The following is a 16593-nucleotide window of genomic DNA, read 5'->3' as shown; positions in this document are numbered from 1 at the left end:
TGCATAAAAGTTAAATAAGCAGGGTGACAATATACAGCCTTAACGTACTCCTTTCCCAATTTCGAACGAGTCTGTTGTTCCATGTCTAGTTCTAACTGTTGTTTCTTGACCTGCATACAGACTTCTCAGGAAGCAGATAAGGAGGTCTGTATTCTCATCTCTTTAAGAATTTTCCAGTTTGTTGTGATCTACAGTCAAAGGCTTTAGCGTAGTCGATGAAGCAGAAGTAGATGTTTTTCTGGAATGCTCTTGCTTTTTCTATAACCCAACAGATGTTGGCAATTTGATCTCTGGTTCCTCTGCTTTTTCTAAATCCAGCTTAAGCATCCGAAGTTCAGGCTTCACGTACTGTTGAAGCCTGGCTTGGAGAATTTCAAGCATTATTTTGCTAGAGTGTGAGATGAGTGCAATTGTGCAATAGTTTGAGCATTCTCTGGCATTGCCTTCCTTTGGGATTGGAATAAAAACTGACCTTTTCCAGTCCTATGGCCATTGCTGAGTTTTCCAAATTTGCTGGCATATTCAGTGCAGCACTTTTAGAGCATCATCTTTTAGGATTTGAAACAGGTCAGCTGGAATTTAATCACCTCCGCTAGCTTTGTCGTAGTGATGCTTCCTAAGGCCCAGTTGACTTTGGACTCCAGGATGTCTGGCTCTAGGTGAGTGATCACACCATCGTGGTTATCTCAGTCCTGAAGATCTTTTTTGTACAGCTCTTCTGTATATTCTTGCCACCTCTTCTTAATATCTTCTGCTTCTGTTAGGTCCATACTGTTTCTGTCCTTTATTGTGCCCATCTTTGCAAGAAATGTTCCCTTGGTATCTTGAAGTGATACCAATTTTCTTAAAGAGATCTCTGGTCTTTCCCATTCTGTTGTTATTAATTCCTGCATTTCTCACTTTACTAACAGTGAGTGAAGATAATCATTCAGTAACTATTTCAATAGACTCCCACTTTTATTCTCTGCTGCTCAATAAAATAAAATAGTAATGGTCTAAGGAACCATAAAACAAATTATCACACTTTTACATGCACTTTCCTATTCATATTCACCTAACAATACATACACGCACACTACGGATACGTAGTTTATAATTTTGCCATGCTGTTTAACTGACTTTAAATACCAAAAAGTTCATACTGCATACAATTAAAATCATGAAAAAGAAATAATCTTGAAGAAGAAAAAGTCCATGAACTTCATGGTCCATATCCCAGAAAAATGATTAAATGCAAGAGAAAGATAGAGCTTCAGGTCATAAATCGATACTAAAAGCAAAGACGCTACCATAACCGAGGTACCTTTTAGCACTAGTGGACAACTTAGCAGCTGTTTTGCTGGATATCTTCCCTTCCTTTTTCTTGGGCTGAACTTGTTCTCTCTCCGGTTCCTGTTGGACGCTTTCACGCTGGTCTCCATCGGAGCTTCCCCCACTAGTGCCTGGACTGTCGTCAACTCTTTGTGCCTCAGTGGACATTTTAGATCCTGGATTAAAGAGTCAAAACAAATAATTTATTCAGTTGGGGGAGGACTGCAGAAAGGTCGCTCGAGAACAGAGAGAAAGTGAATCTTACAGGAACCAAAGAAAACTCACTATAAAATGAATGACTTGGTCACTTTACGTAACAGCTTTGGGAGCTGCCAAAACTTTTCCTTCATCCATTCAAAATGTATTGAGAAAAGAAATGAAAACAAATATATATACACAATATGTTCACAGCAACATTATTCACAGAACCAAAAAGAGGAAGCAACTCAAATACCCATCAGCTGACAACGAACAGATAAACCAAATGTGGGATATCCGAGCAATGGAATGCCATCCAGCCACATACAGGAATGGAGTACCGTATGTGCAAGCTACGTCGTGGATGAACTTTGAAAACATGACATTCAGTGAAAGACACCAGGCACAAAGGGCCGCAAACTGCACAACTCCATTTGTTCGAACCGTCCAGAACGGGCAAGTGCATGGAGACGGAAACGTCAGGTAAGCGATCGCCAGGGGCCGGGAGGGAGGGAAGAAGGGGAACGGCACAAAGCTAGGAGGTGCAAAGTTTCCTTGAGGGGCAACGGAAACGTTCTTAGATTAGATGATGATGATGCACAACTCTAGATATTCTAAAAACCACTGAGCGATACATTTTAAGAGAGTGGATTTTACAATACATGAATGACATGTCAATAAAGCGTTATTGAAAAAAATAAAATTGTGCTCCCCACCAGGCACTGTGCCGGGCTCTTGGGTCCTAGGATAAGCAAGTTGATTCAGAGGTAAGACGACTTGCTAGGTGCTGTAAGTCAGTAAAAATGGCCACAGGAGCAGAGAATAGGGCCAACACTGGCACCTATACTGCATGAATACATCCTCCGGTGGGGCTAAGGTTAAATCCTCTAAGTCAGTCAACTGTCTTAAGTAATCTTTGTGATAACAGAGGCCTCCGTGATTCTAAACAGAAACTGATAAAATAAAATAAAATAAAAATAAAAAAATAAACAGAAACTGAACCGTAGGTCGGTGCCAGCCCTGATCCCACGGTACACCAAGTAACCAGGCTTCACAGGCGATGAAGACTGTATGGAGACCCTGAAGGAGCCCGTCTTCCCGGCCGCGGCCGGGATGAAATGTACCTAGAGGCTTTCAAAGTCCCTCTGCTCCACATGCAACTCTGATCACCAACTCAATCTTCTCAGGATCTTGGTTCATGGGTAAGCTGTCACAATCTAGATAACGCACAAAAAATTCCAGTTCTCTCTTGGCAACGATCATTCTATCATCATCGATTTCTGAGTCTTATTACCAGGAGGACATCCCCTGTGACCCAACTAGCTTAGTGCATACTGACAAATCCAAAACCAAACGGACGAAACCCACGCCCAGACTGTCACCATGTTGCTGTCCCCTCAGCACCACCAGAGCTGGCACGCCTACCTTCTGGGGCGCCTCTCTGCAAAACACAGAACTACCTTTAAGAAGCGCCATCAACAACACAAAGTACATCTTTAAGAATCACAGGTAAATGGGGACAAATGCCTTCTGAAAAAGATACTGTGTAACTCTTAGTCAAATTAAGACTTAAAATAAGACTTACTATGTAAAAGAAAGATGCCTCAAATAAAGCACTGTTTGATTACTACAACTGGTCCAAATGTAGAGGGAGCTGACAATAATTAAAATTCTTCCTCACTCAAGATTTAACTTATAGCTCGCTCTATTTCACTTGTAGCTTGCTCTAAATCAAAGTGATTTCGTAACACAGAACTTGAAGTGGTTGAAATGAGAAAGGTTAAGACAAACCTGAAAGAGAACTGAGGAAGCAGAGGAAGCAGAGGGGGCGAAGAGCCAGCAGAAAATCCTGAATACCTTCAATAAGACATCACAAGATACAGCCCCATCACCCTCACCAGCTCCCTTTCTTCACGCCAGACAAAACAGGTCTGCCCAGACAGCTCTGAAGCAGGGGAAACCCGACGGCTTTCCCTCTCTTTAAATAGAGCACAACAGTCTCCTCAGCTGGAGCACTGGAGTCACTTAATAGAATCCTGAGGTTTTATATCAGTATGTTCCACATCCAGCTCAAACAGGCCTAACATATTTCTTGCTTTCTTTCTTATTTTCATTTTTATTTTACTTAGAATTCTCATCCTTGGATTTAACGCTGATTTTTTTTTTCAGCTTACTTCTTTGAGTAAAAAAATAATAATAATATGAGTTTAAACCCTTGTAAGTACGTACATAAGAGCCTGTGACAACAGCTGTGCACGGGAGTAAGAAAGAGTAGTTCTTAGGGAAAGGCCCTCACATGCAGCAAAACGCTGCTGGCAATATTTTGAGATATGTGAAACGATTGAGAAATCCTTTTATATGTCTTAAACTAGAAGCAATCCATTAGATGACAAATACACAAAAACCTAAATGAAGTAAAATTCTTTTTTACTGAAGCTCCAGCTTTAGTTTGACAAACTATGCCTAGATTTCAGTTGTATACTACATTAGTTATAAAGCTACATATTCATCTTAATATTCTTATTTATGTGTAATTACATAATATCTAATAATGCTATGAGCACATATAATTACTTAAAAGACTACTCAATGATATAATCTGAGCCACAGTCTGAAATCCAAATGTCACAAACTGCCCCACAGTATCAGAAGACTAAAATTAGTCTCACTAGGGAACTATTAAATACCCAAATAGGTGTATAATTTCTACAGTTTCACGTAAGGAAAAAAGATTTCCACTTTTGACCTAAGAAGCCTTATTTCATCCAAATCAACCTACGGATGATAAATTCACCTAAAGGCCACAAATAACCACTATAAAAGAAGCTTTCAGAAACACAGTTTTCATATCCTGTTCAAATACTAAGAGTAAGGGGAAGTTCTGTGGGTTTTATTAATAGTTTTGAGTGTCTAATTACAGAAACAGTGCAGGGAAAAATTACCCGCAATACTTAGGTGGCAACTAATTTTTATTAAGAAAAAACAGTCTGTACACATCTTAATCAGCTGCACGACTGGTGTTTTGTCTCTCTAAAGTACAAATGAGTAAAAAAAAAAAACTTTCTGGGCTTCCCTGGTGGCTCAATGGTAAAGAATTCGCCTGCCAATGCAGGAGACATGGGTTCAACCCCCGCTCTGGAAGATCCCACATGCTGGAGAGCGACTAGGCCCATGCACCCCAACTACTGAAGCCTGAGCGCCGGAGAGCCGGGGCTCCTCCGCAGGAGAAGCCGCCGCCGAGAAGACCAGCGCAGAGCAGCCCGGGCGAGAGGCAACTGGGGAGAAGCCCCTGAAAAACAAAGACGGAGCACAGCCAAAAATAAACAACTTTTTTTTTTAATTTCCTGAATTAAAACTCTCTCAATGTTATCTTCAAGGGACTCCTGTGTCCCCAGTACAGAGGGTATGCGTTCAATTCCTGGTTAGAGAACTAAGATCCCGCAAGCCGCAGGACACATAAAATAAAAAAATAAAAAAATACATGAAGTGAATGTTATCTTCTAAATCAGCACTTTACAATTATCTTTTAAGATGAATTCGTAAATAGCTAATTGGATCCAATTAGCTAATCCAGAGTGAAGATAAACTGGAATCCCAGGGTTATAAACAGGGAGCTACTCTTCCATGATAGTTTCAAAGATATTAAGATTTTTACTTTATACTCAAATACTTATTTTCTAAACATAAAATAGTAAAATCGAACTTTGCTCAAAGAAGTGTTATATTAAAAGTCTGAATATTGTTCTTTCTTCAACTCAAAAATTATCTAAAAGGGTATTAGCTGTGTATTCTATATTGTAAATTACAGTCCCGGAAATTAGCAACCTATGAAAATAAACTCACATGTTTCATAGAAATGAGATGATTTGGTGATAAATACTATTGATAACATAGAAACAACTATAGTCACTCCGTGAATCCAGATTACCGTCCAGATAAGCCTCAGAACTGCATCTCATAGTATAGAACTGCAGAAGCAAGTGTTCATTTGAGCTTTCACAAGAGGAAAATGCTTAATTCCGTCCTGTTTCTTGCCATTTGCCTTCCCAGCCGCGTTTCTAAACTTTTCTAAAATGTAAAATTAAATTATTTATACTACCTTTAACTTACCTGCAACGATATTTACGCAGGAAATAATAGAGGAACACCCAAGATTTGAGGAAAAGGTGCTATGGTGTGGCGGTGAACACCTTTCTATAATGGGGTATGACATTATATGAAAACCCTCCATCACTGGCATCAGCCCACAGACAGAACTCTCAAGAGCCAAGGGGCATCCAAAGTGAGTCAACACAAATTTGTAGATTCCCAAGGTCCAGAACGAATTCTCACCTATTCAGAAACATACTTTTTTAAGAACCGGAGATCAAACCAAAAAAAACAACTAAGAAGAATTTAAAATCTTTCTGAAAGGCGAGATAGCAAGATACTCTTAAGGTAAACCCTAGCATTTCCTTTTGCACTTTTAAATAAAAAAACATTTGCGTAGACGCTCAAGAATACACAATGCAAAAGGGTGAATCTGGGCAACATGCAAATAAGGTCTAACAGCCACCGAGCACAGGACGAGAGATCCTTGCAAAGCGGCCTTAATTTCCTTAAGAGAAGATGGATTGGACATTTCTGGTCGGTCGTGGGGGGGCGGGGGGGAGAGGCCACAAGAAGCTCCGCTCTATCTTAATTAGAAATAATAAAGGGCAAGGGGATGAAAACACTGAGAGCGGGGAGACAGGGAGGGGGGGCGGAAGAAGGGGGGCGCTGGGGGTGGAACCCGGCTTCGAACCGAGCCAGCTGGGCTGCGGAGGACCGAGCCGAGGAAAACGGGCTCGGACCGCGGACTGCGGGCTTCACAAAGCGGGGACAACACACGGCCCGCCGCAGGGCGGACGCCGCACGGCCTCCGGCCCGGGGGTGGGGGGACCCGCAGGGACCCCGCGGGCGGCGATGATGGGGGGCAGGTCCGCAGGGACCCCGCGTGCGGCCGGGCCGGCACTTCCCCGTGACACTCGTTCGTCCTGCACTTTCCCGGAGACTTGGTTCCGGGAGCGCTGGACAGGGAAGGGGCGGCGGGCGGCGAAAGCGGGGGACGCGAGGTCCGAAGGGGGAGGGGGCGCCGGGGGGAGGGGAGGGAGGGGGAGGGGCGCGGGGCTTCCGGCGCCCGAGCGAGGCCGTCCGCGCGGTCGCGGGATCGAGCCCCAGCCCGGGGACAGGGCGCTGAGGGGACGCAGGGGACAGGGGCGCCGACGAGGCCCCGGGGGTCGGCGTCCCCGCGGGCCGTCCGGTCTCCGAACCTGCACCCCCGCCCCGCACAGCGGACCGCCCGGCCACGCCTGTGCCCGCCGGACTCACCCCCGGCGCCGCCGCCGCGCCCGGCCGTTCCAGCTCCGGCTGCCGAGCCTGCTGCCCGCGGCTGGCGCTGTCGCCGCCCCTGAGTCCTGGAAAGTGGAGCCCCCGCCTCCGTGAGCCGCCGCCGCCGCCGCCGCCGCCGCCGCCGCCCGGCCGTCCGCGCGCGCGCCCGCGGGGGAGCGTGCCCGCGCGCGCGCCCGGGAGAGACCGCGAGAGCGCGAGCCCCGCGCCAGCCCGCCGCGCCGCCCCGCCCCCGCCCCGCGCCGCCCCGCCCCCGCTGCGCGCGCCCGCGGGGAGCGTGCCCGCGCGCGCCCGGCAGAGACCGCGAGAGCGCCAGCCCCGCGCCGCCCCGCCCCCTCCCCGCCGCGCGCGCCCGCGGGGCGCCGAGGGAAAGTGAAGTGACAGCCGAGCCCCGCGAGCGGACGGCGGCGGGGGCGGGCGAGGGGCGCCCCCCGGGACGGAGCGCCGGGGCCCGCGAGGCGCGGGAGGCAGGCTGCAGGGCCGATCGGGAGGGCCGCGGGCACCTTGACGGGCGCGCGCGTTAAAGGCACGCGCTGCCGGGTGCGGCTCGCCCTGAGGCGAGGCAGGAGCGGCGCTTCACCGCCTGCCGCTGCCGCCCTGGCGACGCCCCGGCTCGGAGCTCCCTCCCGGCGGCTGCGGCGCGGACCCCGGGCGCACTCACCCCGGACGCGCGATGCCCACGCGCGCCCGGGGTGGAAAACTTCCCGCGGCCCGGGCTGAGGCGGCTCCCCTGCCGGCTCTGCGGCGCCTAGGGCCCTCCGCCCCCGCTGGGGCCCGGGCTGTGCGGGCCGTGCAGGTGGGGGGCAGCGGAGGCTGTGGGTGACCCCACGACTCGGGGCGTGTGTGTGTGTGTGTGTGTGTGTGTGTGTGTGTGTGTGTGTGTGTGTGTGAGTCATCCAGTCGCGTCCGACTCTGCGACCCCACAGACCCCTCTGTCCATGGGATTTTCCAGGCAACAATACTGGACTGGGTTGCCATTTCCTCCTCCAGGGGATCTTCCCCACCCGGGGATCGAACCCAGGTCCCCTGCACTGCAGGCAGATTCTTTACCATCTGAGCCACCAGGGAAGTCATTAGGTCCCCCGAATAACCGTTAGAAAAGCACAAACCTATGACTGGGGTGCAAACTCTGCTTCCACACGATTCCCCCACCTCCACCTTCGCTGCAGGCCCTCTTCCGTGTTGATGGCTATTGCTGCCCCTGAACACGTCCTGAATAGAGACCCTGAAGCTGTCAGTGTATGTGGACAAAGTGTCCTGCCCAGCAGACCTGAAGACAGCCCCGCGGGGGTGACTCAAAGGACAGGAGATAGTCTAGGTTCCCCGAACATACATCTAGAACGGAACATCCTTTTATCAAATGTCATCTTTAAGAATTGACAGGTACTTTGTAATATCCCTGAAGGTAGCTTCTAGTTTCCATGAATCACCACGGAGCAAAACGTGGGTGTGCTCTTGTATACCAACTCTATGTGTCACTCAAGGATATCAACAAACCTGATTACCCTTAAACTCTAAAATGTGTATTGGGGAATTAGAAATCACCATATCCTGGGCTTATCATCAATTATGTAGCCGTCTATCTCTCTCACATGCTGCAGTATATTAATAGGAAAAGATGACATAAAATGCATTGTATTTTTTAATATTTAGAATATGACCTAAATAAGGCATTTCATAGCTTGTCTGAAATGTGGTACATAACTTATTTTACCTCATGAAATCCTTGTGTGTTAATGTTCTCATTTTATTGACTGTTCCAGTATGTTCCGCAGTTGTCTAGTAAGGATGCATACCAGAATCCCCATTTCCTAGGTCTCTGTTTTCTCCAAATAAGCTACTCTTTCCTATACTCTAAGGTGTATTTCCTGTTGGTTTCTGTATGTTCTCAATGAATAGTTTGTAATAAAGTACTCTTCTGTTACAGAAAGTTATCCAAGACTTTTTCAGGCCTGGTCATTGGCAGCAGAGGGCCAGGCATGCAGCAGTGAGAACTTCTAACCTGAAGAAAGGAAGAGGCTTCATTGCTTAAATGCTGAAACTGTAGTTACTACAGGACTTCATTTATCTGTAGTTGTTTTTTTTTTAATTGGAGTATAGTTGCTTTACAACGTTCTATTGGTTTCTGCTGTAGGACAAAGTGAATCCGCTATATGTATACTACACACCTCCCACTTGAATATCCTCCCACCCCCACCCCTGTTCCACAACTCTTGGTCATCACAGAGCACCAAGCTGAGCTCCTGTGCTAAGCAGCAGCTTCCCACTAGCGACCTGTTTGCACACAGCTGTGTATATGTATGTGTATGTCTGTCAGTTCCTCAGTCGTGTCCAGTTCTCTGCAACCCCATGGGCTATAATCCGCCAGGCTCCTCTGTCCTTGGAATTCTCCAGGCAAGAATACTGGAGTGGGTAGCCATTCCCTTCTCCAGGGGACCAGTGTGAGGTGGTACCTCACTGTAGTTTTGATCCACATTTCGCTAATAATTATTGATGTAGAGCATCGTTTCATGTGCCTCTTAGCCATCTGCATGTCTTCTTTGGAGAAACGGCTGTAGATGTTTTAGCTGCTTTATAGTATTCTCTGAGTTTAAGTAGGGCATCATAATACAAATCAGTTCCCTTTTTCATTGGTTCAAGGAATATTGAGTACCAAGCACTATCTAGGTGATTGGGACGTGACGTTGAATAAAAGAGAAAAATATCCCTGTCCTCTCGAGACTTTTTCTATCCTTCACACATGACATTCAATTCCTTCGCAGATTCCGTCTACATCTGCCTTCAAAATACACGTGGAAGTATTCACTCTTTGCCATCTCCCTCCCCACAGCTAATTCCCTGGTCCAAGCCACCAGCATCTCTCAATAACAGCCTCCGACTTGATCTTTCTACTCCCCTACCCACTTCCCCACACACCTCAGGCCCCAGGCCCCACCCAACAGTCCAAGTGATCCTTTACCATATAGGTCAGGTTATTTCTCTCCTCTTCTCAAAACCTCGAGTGGCTTCTTATCCTAAACAGCAGTCAAAGGATGGCGATGGTGGCTACAAGCCACCCCAGGATCCCCCTGCCACCCCAGCCAGAACTCCTCCAACCTCACGAAGTGTGGCTTCCTCCTCCCTTTTCCCCCTGCAGCCACTCTGGCCTCCTTGCTCGTATGGACCACGCCAAACATTACCCGCCCTCAAGACATCCAACTTACAGTTTGCTCTATGGTATTCTTTCCTCCAGCATCTCTCACCTTATCTCTGCTTTCTTTTTCTTCTTAATTTTTTTTAATTTTGTATTGGAGCATGGCCAATAAATTAACCAACACTGTTGTGGTAGTTTCAGGTGAACAGCAAAGGGACTCAACCATGCTTATCCATGTAGCCATTCTCCCCAAAACTCCCCTCCTGTCAAGACTGCCACATGGCACTGAGCAGAGTTCCATGTGCTCTAACAGCAGGTTCTTGTTGGTTATCCATTTTAAATATGTCTGCTTTAAGATCATCATAATAAATCTGAAATAATACATGAAATAATATATTTTTTACTTATTTCTTTTAGTCCTCCCCTTCTCCTTTGCTCCTCTGTCCCTCTCCCTTCCTCACATAAACTCTTTGGGAAGAAGGATTTCATTGGCTGGGAATCATTACTATATATATTCAATAATACTGGTTGAGAGAATGAAACTGACCTCTTCCGGTTGCTGGTGTAATAGACATTACTCTAATTTCTTCAATAATAACGTTAACATATAGCATGTTCTTAACTGGCACCAGGCAAAATTCCAGCACTTTATACATATACTAGCTCACAAACAGCCCTTAAGGGTGGCTTCATTCACTCGCCCGCTGTACAGACGAGAACACTGGAGGACAGGGAATGAAGTCACTTGGCACAGTCACACAGCAGAGCTGGGGTTTGCAACCAGCACTTTGGCTCTGGAGGTGATGAGTGTCAGGACACTTCAGCATGAGTCCAGCGTTAAAAACATGCATCCCTTTTTTTAAAGATAAGAGAGACGGACCTACTAAAAGATGCTGTGAAGAAATATGCAAGAATTCAAAGAATTGGCTTGTTTTTCCTTCTGACATGTACCCAAACTGAGTTATTCACCTGTAAGGAAGGTTCAGTTGGAAGAGCTAAACAGAGTTCTTCCTCTGCCTGTTCAAAGTGGCAGACATCCTCTTTCTCCACTACCGATAGCTTTCCCAAGGAAACTCACAACACCCTATATCTTAACCCACAAGTTAGAGAGTATCAGTGAAGGCAGATGTGTATGTAAATATCTTTATAAAGAGCATATACAAATTTTTCTTAGTTGATCTCTCAAATTTTATAATTAGTATTGGATGAGTAATAAAAATTGTTTTGCAAATGCTATCAGCAAGCTTCTGGATATTTTTTCCCCCTGATACATAGACAAGATTTTCTGCAGTGAAATCCTATGCAGGCTGACCAATCACTTTGAAACTGCTAAATTACATGAGGACTTCTTTTAGTCCCACTATTTAGTAGAAAAAACATCACACTGAAATTTTTTAAATTCACTTAAAAAGATGGGGTAGAGGGATAAATTGGGAGGTTGTGATTAATAGACACACACTACTATATATAAAACAGATAACCAACAAGAGCAGACTGTATACCACAGGAAACTGCTCAATACTCTGTAATAACCTATTTGGGAAAAGAATCTGAAATAAGAGTGGATATTTGTATATATATAACAGACTCACTTTGTTGTACACCTGAAACCAATACATTGTAAATCAATTACACTCCAATATAAAATATAAACAAACAGAAAAGAATTCTAAGTGAGCCATCCACACCGCATGGTGCTCCTTCCCCTACCATGAAGCATGTGTTCCCGTTATCATCTTTACTTCCTCTGTTCTCACGCCTCACAGAATCACAGAGGATAGAGGGAGACAGGGGAAAGGGAAGAAGACAAGGCCACAGCCTGAGTCTCATTTGCCCAGCCTGGGATTCAGAACGTCCGGTGTGCGCCCGCTGGTAAAGCAAGCCCTTAGGGAAGATATCACCATGAAGGACCAAGGAGCAACCTAAGAGGACCTGGCCGTAAGGAAAAAGGGTTTGCGGACTTGGAATGCCGCTCAAGTAAGGTGAGAACACCCCTCTGGGGAAAGGCAGTGTTAAGCCAGACATAAAAGCTGTTGCCATCTGATTATCCCAACTCAGTCCTTGTAAACTATTATTAGTGAAGTCCAAGAGGAACAAAACAGGAACAGCTATTTGCCCATAAACTCTGTTCAACGTTATGGGACCCTGGCATGACAACCGTTGCGCAGTGGAACACGAGAAAGGGAGGTGTTGCCGTGTTGAGGGTTGTCAGAACCGTGGACGTGGGACCAGTGGGATGATGGCTTGGCACAGTGGGCAGCTGTGGCCCAGGGGAGCCTCCGTGGAGCTGTCAGGGATAAACCGTCAACTGCCACCAGGATCTCATAGGCTTTGAGGCGTCAGGAAGTGTCACCACTGACAGGATCCAGAAGTAGAAAGAATGGGTTCTGTTATGACTACCTGTGGGAATATACCCAATAATGCCCTGGGGGGATGGGATGGGGCTTCTGAAGACCTTCAAAGCTCTTGGCAATAGTGATGCTGAAAACTCAGCCTCTCTGCACCGGTACCGACCCGAATCTCAGAGACGAAGTTTTGGGTGAAGTAGAAATGAATAGCTCTGTTGCTTTGCCGGGCAAAGGAGGACACATGGGGCTACTGCCTTGAAAAAGTGTGTGCCCTGACCTGGGAGGATCTGGTGAGGAGTTTCACAGCAGTGGCTCAAGGGCTCGACGGTGGGGTTGCTGACAGGCGTCAGGGTGTGTGCAGGGCCTGGACTCAATGGTCTCCCATCAAACTTCTCTGGTTCCTTCCATCTGGCTTCAGGTGATCTCTTCCATTTGTTGGGGGTTCTGTAAAGAGCTCAAGTTCAGTTCAGTTCAGTCATTCAGTCATGTCTGGCTCTGCAACCCCGTGGACTGCAGCACTCCAGGCTTCCCTGTCCACCACCTCCGGAGCTTGCTCAAACTCATGTCCATTGAGTCAGTGATGCCATCCAACCATCTCATCCTCTGTCGTCCCCTTCTCTTCCTGCCTTCAATCTTTCCTGGTATCACGGTCTTCTCCAGTGAGTCAGCTCTTTGTATCAGGTGACTGAAGTATTGGAGCTTCAGCTTCAGCATTAGTCCTTCCAATGAATGTTGGACTGATCTCCTTTAGGATTGACTGGTTTGATCTCCTTGCAGTCCAAGGGACTCTCAAGCATCTGCTCCAACACCACAGCTCAAAAACATCAATTCTTCGGCACTCAACTTTCCTTATAGTCCAACGCTCACATTTATACATGACTACTGGAAAAACCATAGCTTGGACTAGATGGACCTTTGTTGGCAAAGTAATGTCTCTGCTTTTTAATATGCTGTCTAGGTTGGTCATAGCTTTCTTTCAAAGAGCTCAAAGATACTTTGTGTGTATCCCTTGAGGGGAACCAGGACCCTGCCCAAGGCTGCACTATTGCTTCTTGACTGTTCCTCCCTTGTCTCCGCATCACCTTCCTTCCCTGATTAGCTATAGTTGGAATCTGCCCTTTGGAACGCAGGGAAGGTCACGGAGTCTACTCCTTACAAACAAGAAACAGTGGACACAGAAAGGCTCCCGAGCCCTCAGGAGGATTTTGCAGGATGTCCAATCCAATTACTACCTCATTTAGAATTCTTTCAAGATAATTTACTTGAATGTCTCTAGAGATGGGATTTCCTGCCTCCCCCATAGCCAACTTCATCTTTGGACAGTTTTTACTCTCTTCACCCCTAAATTGCTTCCCAATTCTTTTCTCTTATGCTTTTGGGACTATAGAGTTATGCTACCAGCTCTCCTGCAAGAAAGCTCTTTCATTATTTAAAAATGGCTAACATGCAACCATAAAATTTAAAGAGGCTTGCTCCTTGGAAGAAGAGCTATGACAAACCTAGACAGTATCACCTTGCTGACAAAGGGTCCCTGTAGTCAAACCTATGGTTTTTCCAAATAGTCATTGAGTTAGTTATATGAGAGTTAGACCACAAAGAAAGCTGAGGGCCTAACTGGTGCTCTAGAAATGTGGTGCTGGAGAAGACTCTTGAGAGTCCCTGGGACTGCAAGGAGATCCAACCAGTCCATCCTAAAGGAAATCAACCCTGAATGTTCATTGGAAGGACTGATGCTGAAGCTGAAGCTCAAATACTTTGGCCACCTGATGTGAAGAGCTGACTCACTGGAAAAGGCCCTGATGCTGATAAAGATAAAGGGCAGGAGGAGAAGGGCGTGATAAAGGATGAGATAGCTGGAGGGCATCACCAGCTCAGTGGACATAAGTCTGAGCAAACTCCAGGAGATAGTGAAGGTCAGGGAAGCCTGGCGTGCTGCAGTTCACACGGTCACAAAGAGTCGGACTCGACTTAGGGAGGGAACAACAGCATGCCCCATGGGCTTCCCAGGGGATGCAGTGGGAAAGAATCTACCTGCCAATGCGGGAGCCGCAAGAGACGTGGGTTCAGTTCCTGGTCAGGAAGATCCCCCCGAGAAGGAAATGGCAGCCCGCTCCAGTATTCTTGCCTGGGAAATCTCATGGACAGAGGAGGCTGGTGGGCTACAGTCCATGGGGTCGCAAAGAGTAGAACATGACTGTGCAGCTGAGCACACAACATGCCCGGCGAGTTGTCTCCTCCCCTAGCAAACATTCCTCTTCTCTCCAGTTCTTCATCCGTGACCCAGGTTTATGTTCCACCACCATTTAAGCCCCTCTCCTCCAAACACACCCTGACTTGTCTATGTTCCTATTGAAACATATTGTCAGGAAGTGAACCCAGTATCCCAGGAGGGGCCGCTTAGCTGAGAGCAGAAGGAAGGTACATGTCATCTGCTATTTGCATCCCAGGAATCCCTGATTCCAAACTCCTACACTCACTATAAATTCTTCTGATGCTTGAGGATGTTGCTTTTTCAACTAAGCACTAGATTGGGGTCAAAAGAATTAAAAACTTTTTTTTTCCTTTGGGACACCCACAGGCCAGGAAACAACCTCGGTGTATCAATTCAGTGCATTCTAAATCTTTTTCTCCCCATTTAGCATGCATCCACCATAGGGTTACAGAAAATAAGATTCTCAGCATTAAAGAATAGTGATACATTTACCTCTTTCAGAGACTCTTGGTTGGTTATCTTAGAAATGCAAGGACGAAAAGAAACGGGACTGATTGACGGGTCCAAGTTGTGTACTTTTATCCCAAGAATGTGGGGATGTAGCCTCCTTAGAAGATTTCAGATAGGATTGTAATTTTTTGAAATTATATTAATACCATGTTTTCACTTTAGTAGTAAAAACTATAAATTGATTTCTTTTGAAATTGTCACCCTGGGCTTCATCTCCAGAGCACACACAATAGCGGATCATTATTATTTTCTTTTCAACAAGAATTTGCTTTTACCAGCAAGAAAATTTGTTGGATAAATACGCTTACATCCAGAACGTCTTCTGGCAAAGGCATGAATAATTAATCCAAGCGTGGCTGACTGCAAAGACGACTGTATTACACTAACACTATCAACACTTTGTTGATGAAACTTTCCCCCTTCACATCACAAACTCAGTGTGCCGAACATTTCCCATACTTTTCTGCTTTCATTTCTAATAGCTGAGTTGTATATATAAGCATGCCTTCATTTGTGTCCTGTTTTGAAACACCAGGCTGATTCTCACTTCTTCACCTTTGCATGTTTTTCCTGAAATGTAGTGCTGTGAAATAAAGCACTCTGAAAGCTGGTAAGCAACAAAGGCGTTTCTTTTGCTCATGAACATGAAATTCAGCCAGGGTTGGTGGGTTGGCTTATCTCCGCCCTTGCAGTTTGACTACAGACTGGCGCACCTGCCTTCCTGATGCCTCATTCACAGGGCTAGCAAGCCGGTGTCGGTTGTTGGCTCTGAGCTCAACAGGCCTCAACGGGTGGACCCTCAGTTCCTCCGCGCTGACAGTCTATGTGGGCTTCTTAGCTTCCTCACAGCGTGGTGGCTTGGTTCTAAAAGCAAGCAACCAAAGAAAACCAGACAAAAACTAAATGTTGGTTTTTAATCTAACCTCAAGTCACAAAGTGTCATTTCTCCGTATTGTATTCATGGAAGTCATTCATAAATCCACCCACGTTCAAGGGGAAGGGAATTAAATGTCACATCGTGATAGGAGAGTGGAAATTTCTAGAAGGTTTTATGAGGCTAGAGATATTGCTGCAGCATTCTTTGGAAAACGCAGCCTACCGCAGATCCGTCCGCCCTTGTCATGAGCCCCTTTCCCGCTTTGTTCTCTGCGGAGCCCACTGCACCCCTCAAGCTTTGCCCAGACATGACTCGCCTCTGCTGTGTTATGGATACATATCTGCCTACTATGCCTCGTCGCACAAGGCCCTGCAGTCCTTTATTTGTATCTAACACGCCCGGTGCACTATGAACCCCTCAGCAACTAGCTCCGCAAACACCGTTCCTTGGCTCCCAGTCGGCCGTGCCCAGCGCGCCCAGCGGCAGGTGAATTCGGCATCACAGTCCGGGACGGCCTTCCATGCGCCTTGCTCTCTCTCCTGTTCGGTCCGCTGTGAGTTCTGACCGTGGACCCTTCTCGGTGGGGCCCGTGACCCGGGCCTCTGCTCCACGGCTCTGCTGCTCCAAGCGTGGCCCG

The 16593-nt window shown here is 46.7% G+C and overlaps 1 protein-coding gene across 1 annotated transcript in view; it reads right to left on the bottom strand.

Annotated features, from left to right (window-relative positions):
* Positions 1–7007, bottom strand: part of LOC102174361 (ubiquitin-conjugating enzyme E2 E2) — a 357485-nt gene extending 350478 nt beyond the window's left edge. Inside the window, exons 1-2 of the mRNA XM_018041985.1 lie at positions 6859–7007; positions 1304–1487 (exon numbers count right to left, since the gene is read on the bottom strand). Coding sequence (XP_017897474.1) covers positions 1304–1479 — 176 coding nt within the window. The 5' untranslated portion in view covers positions 1480–1487; positions 6859–7007. The remainder of the gene's footprint in view (positions 1–1303; positions 1488–6858) is intronic.

Source organism: Capra hircus, chromosome 27 (assembly GCF_001704415.2).
Source record: "Capra hircus breed San Clemente chromosome 27, ASM170441v1, whole genome shotgun sequence".
Lineage (NCBI taxonomy): Eukaryota > Metazoa > Chordata > Mammalia > Artiodactyla > Bovidae > Capra > Capra hircus.
Note: the sequence above shows the minus strand (reverse complement) of the source record. Positions and strands in the feature narration are given on the sequence as shown.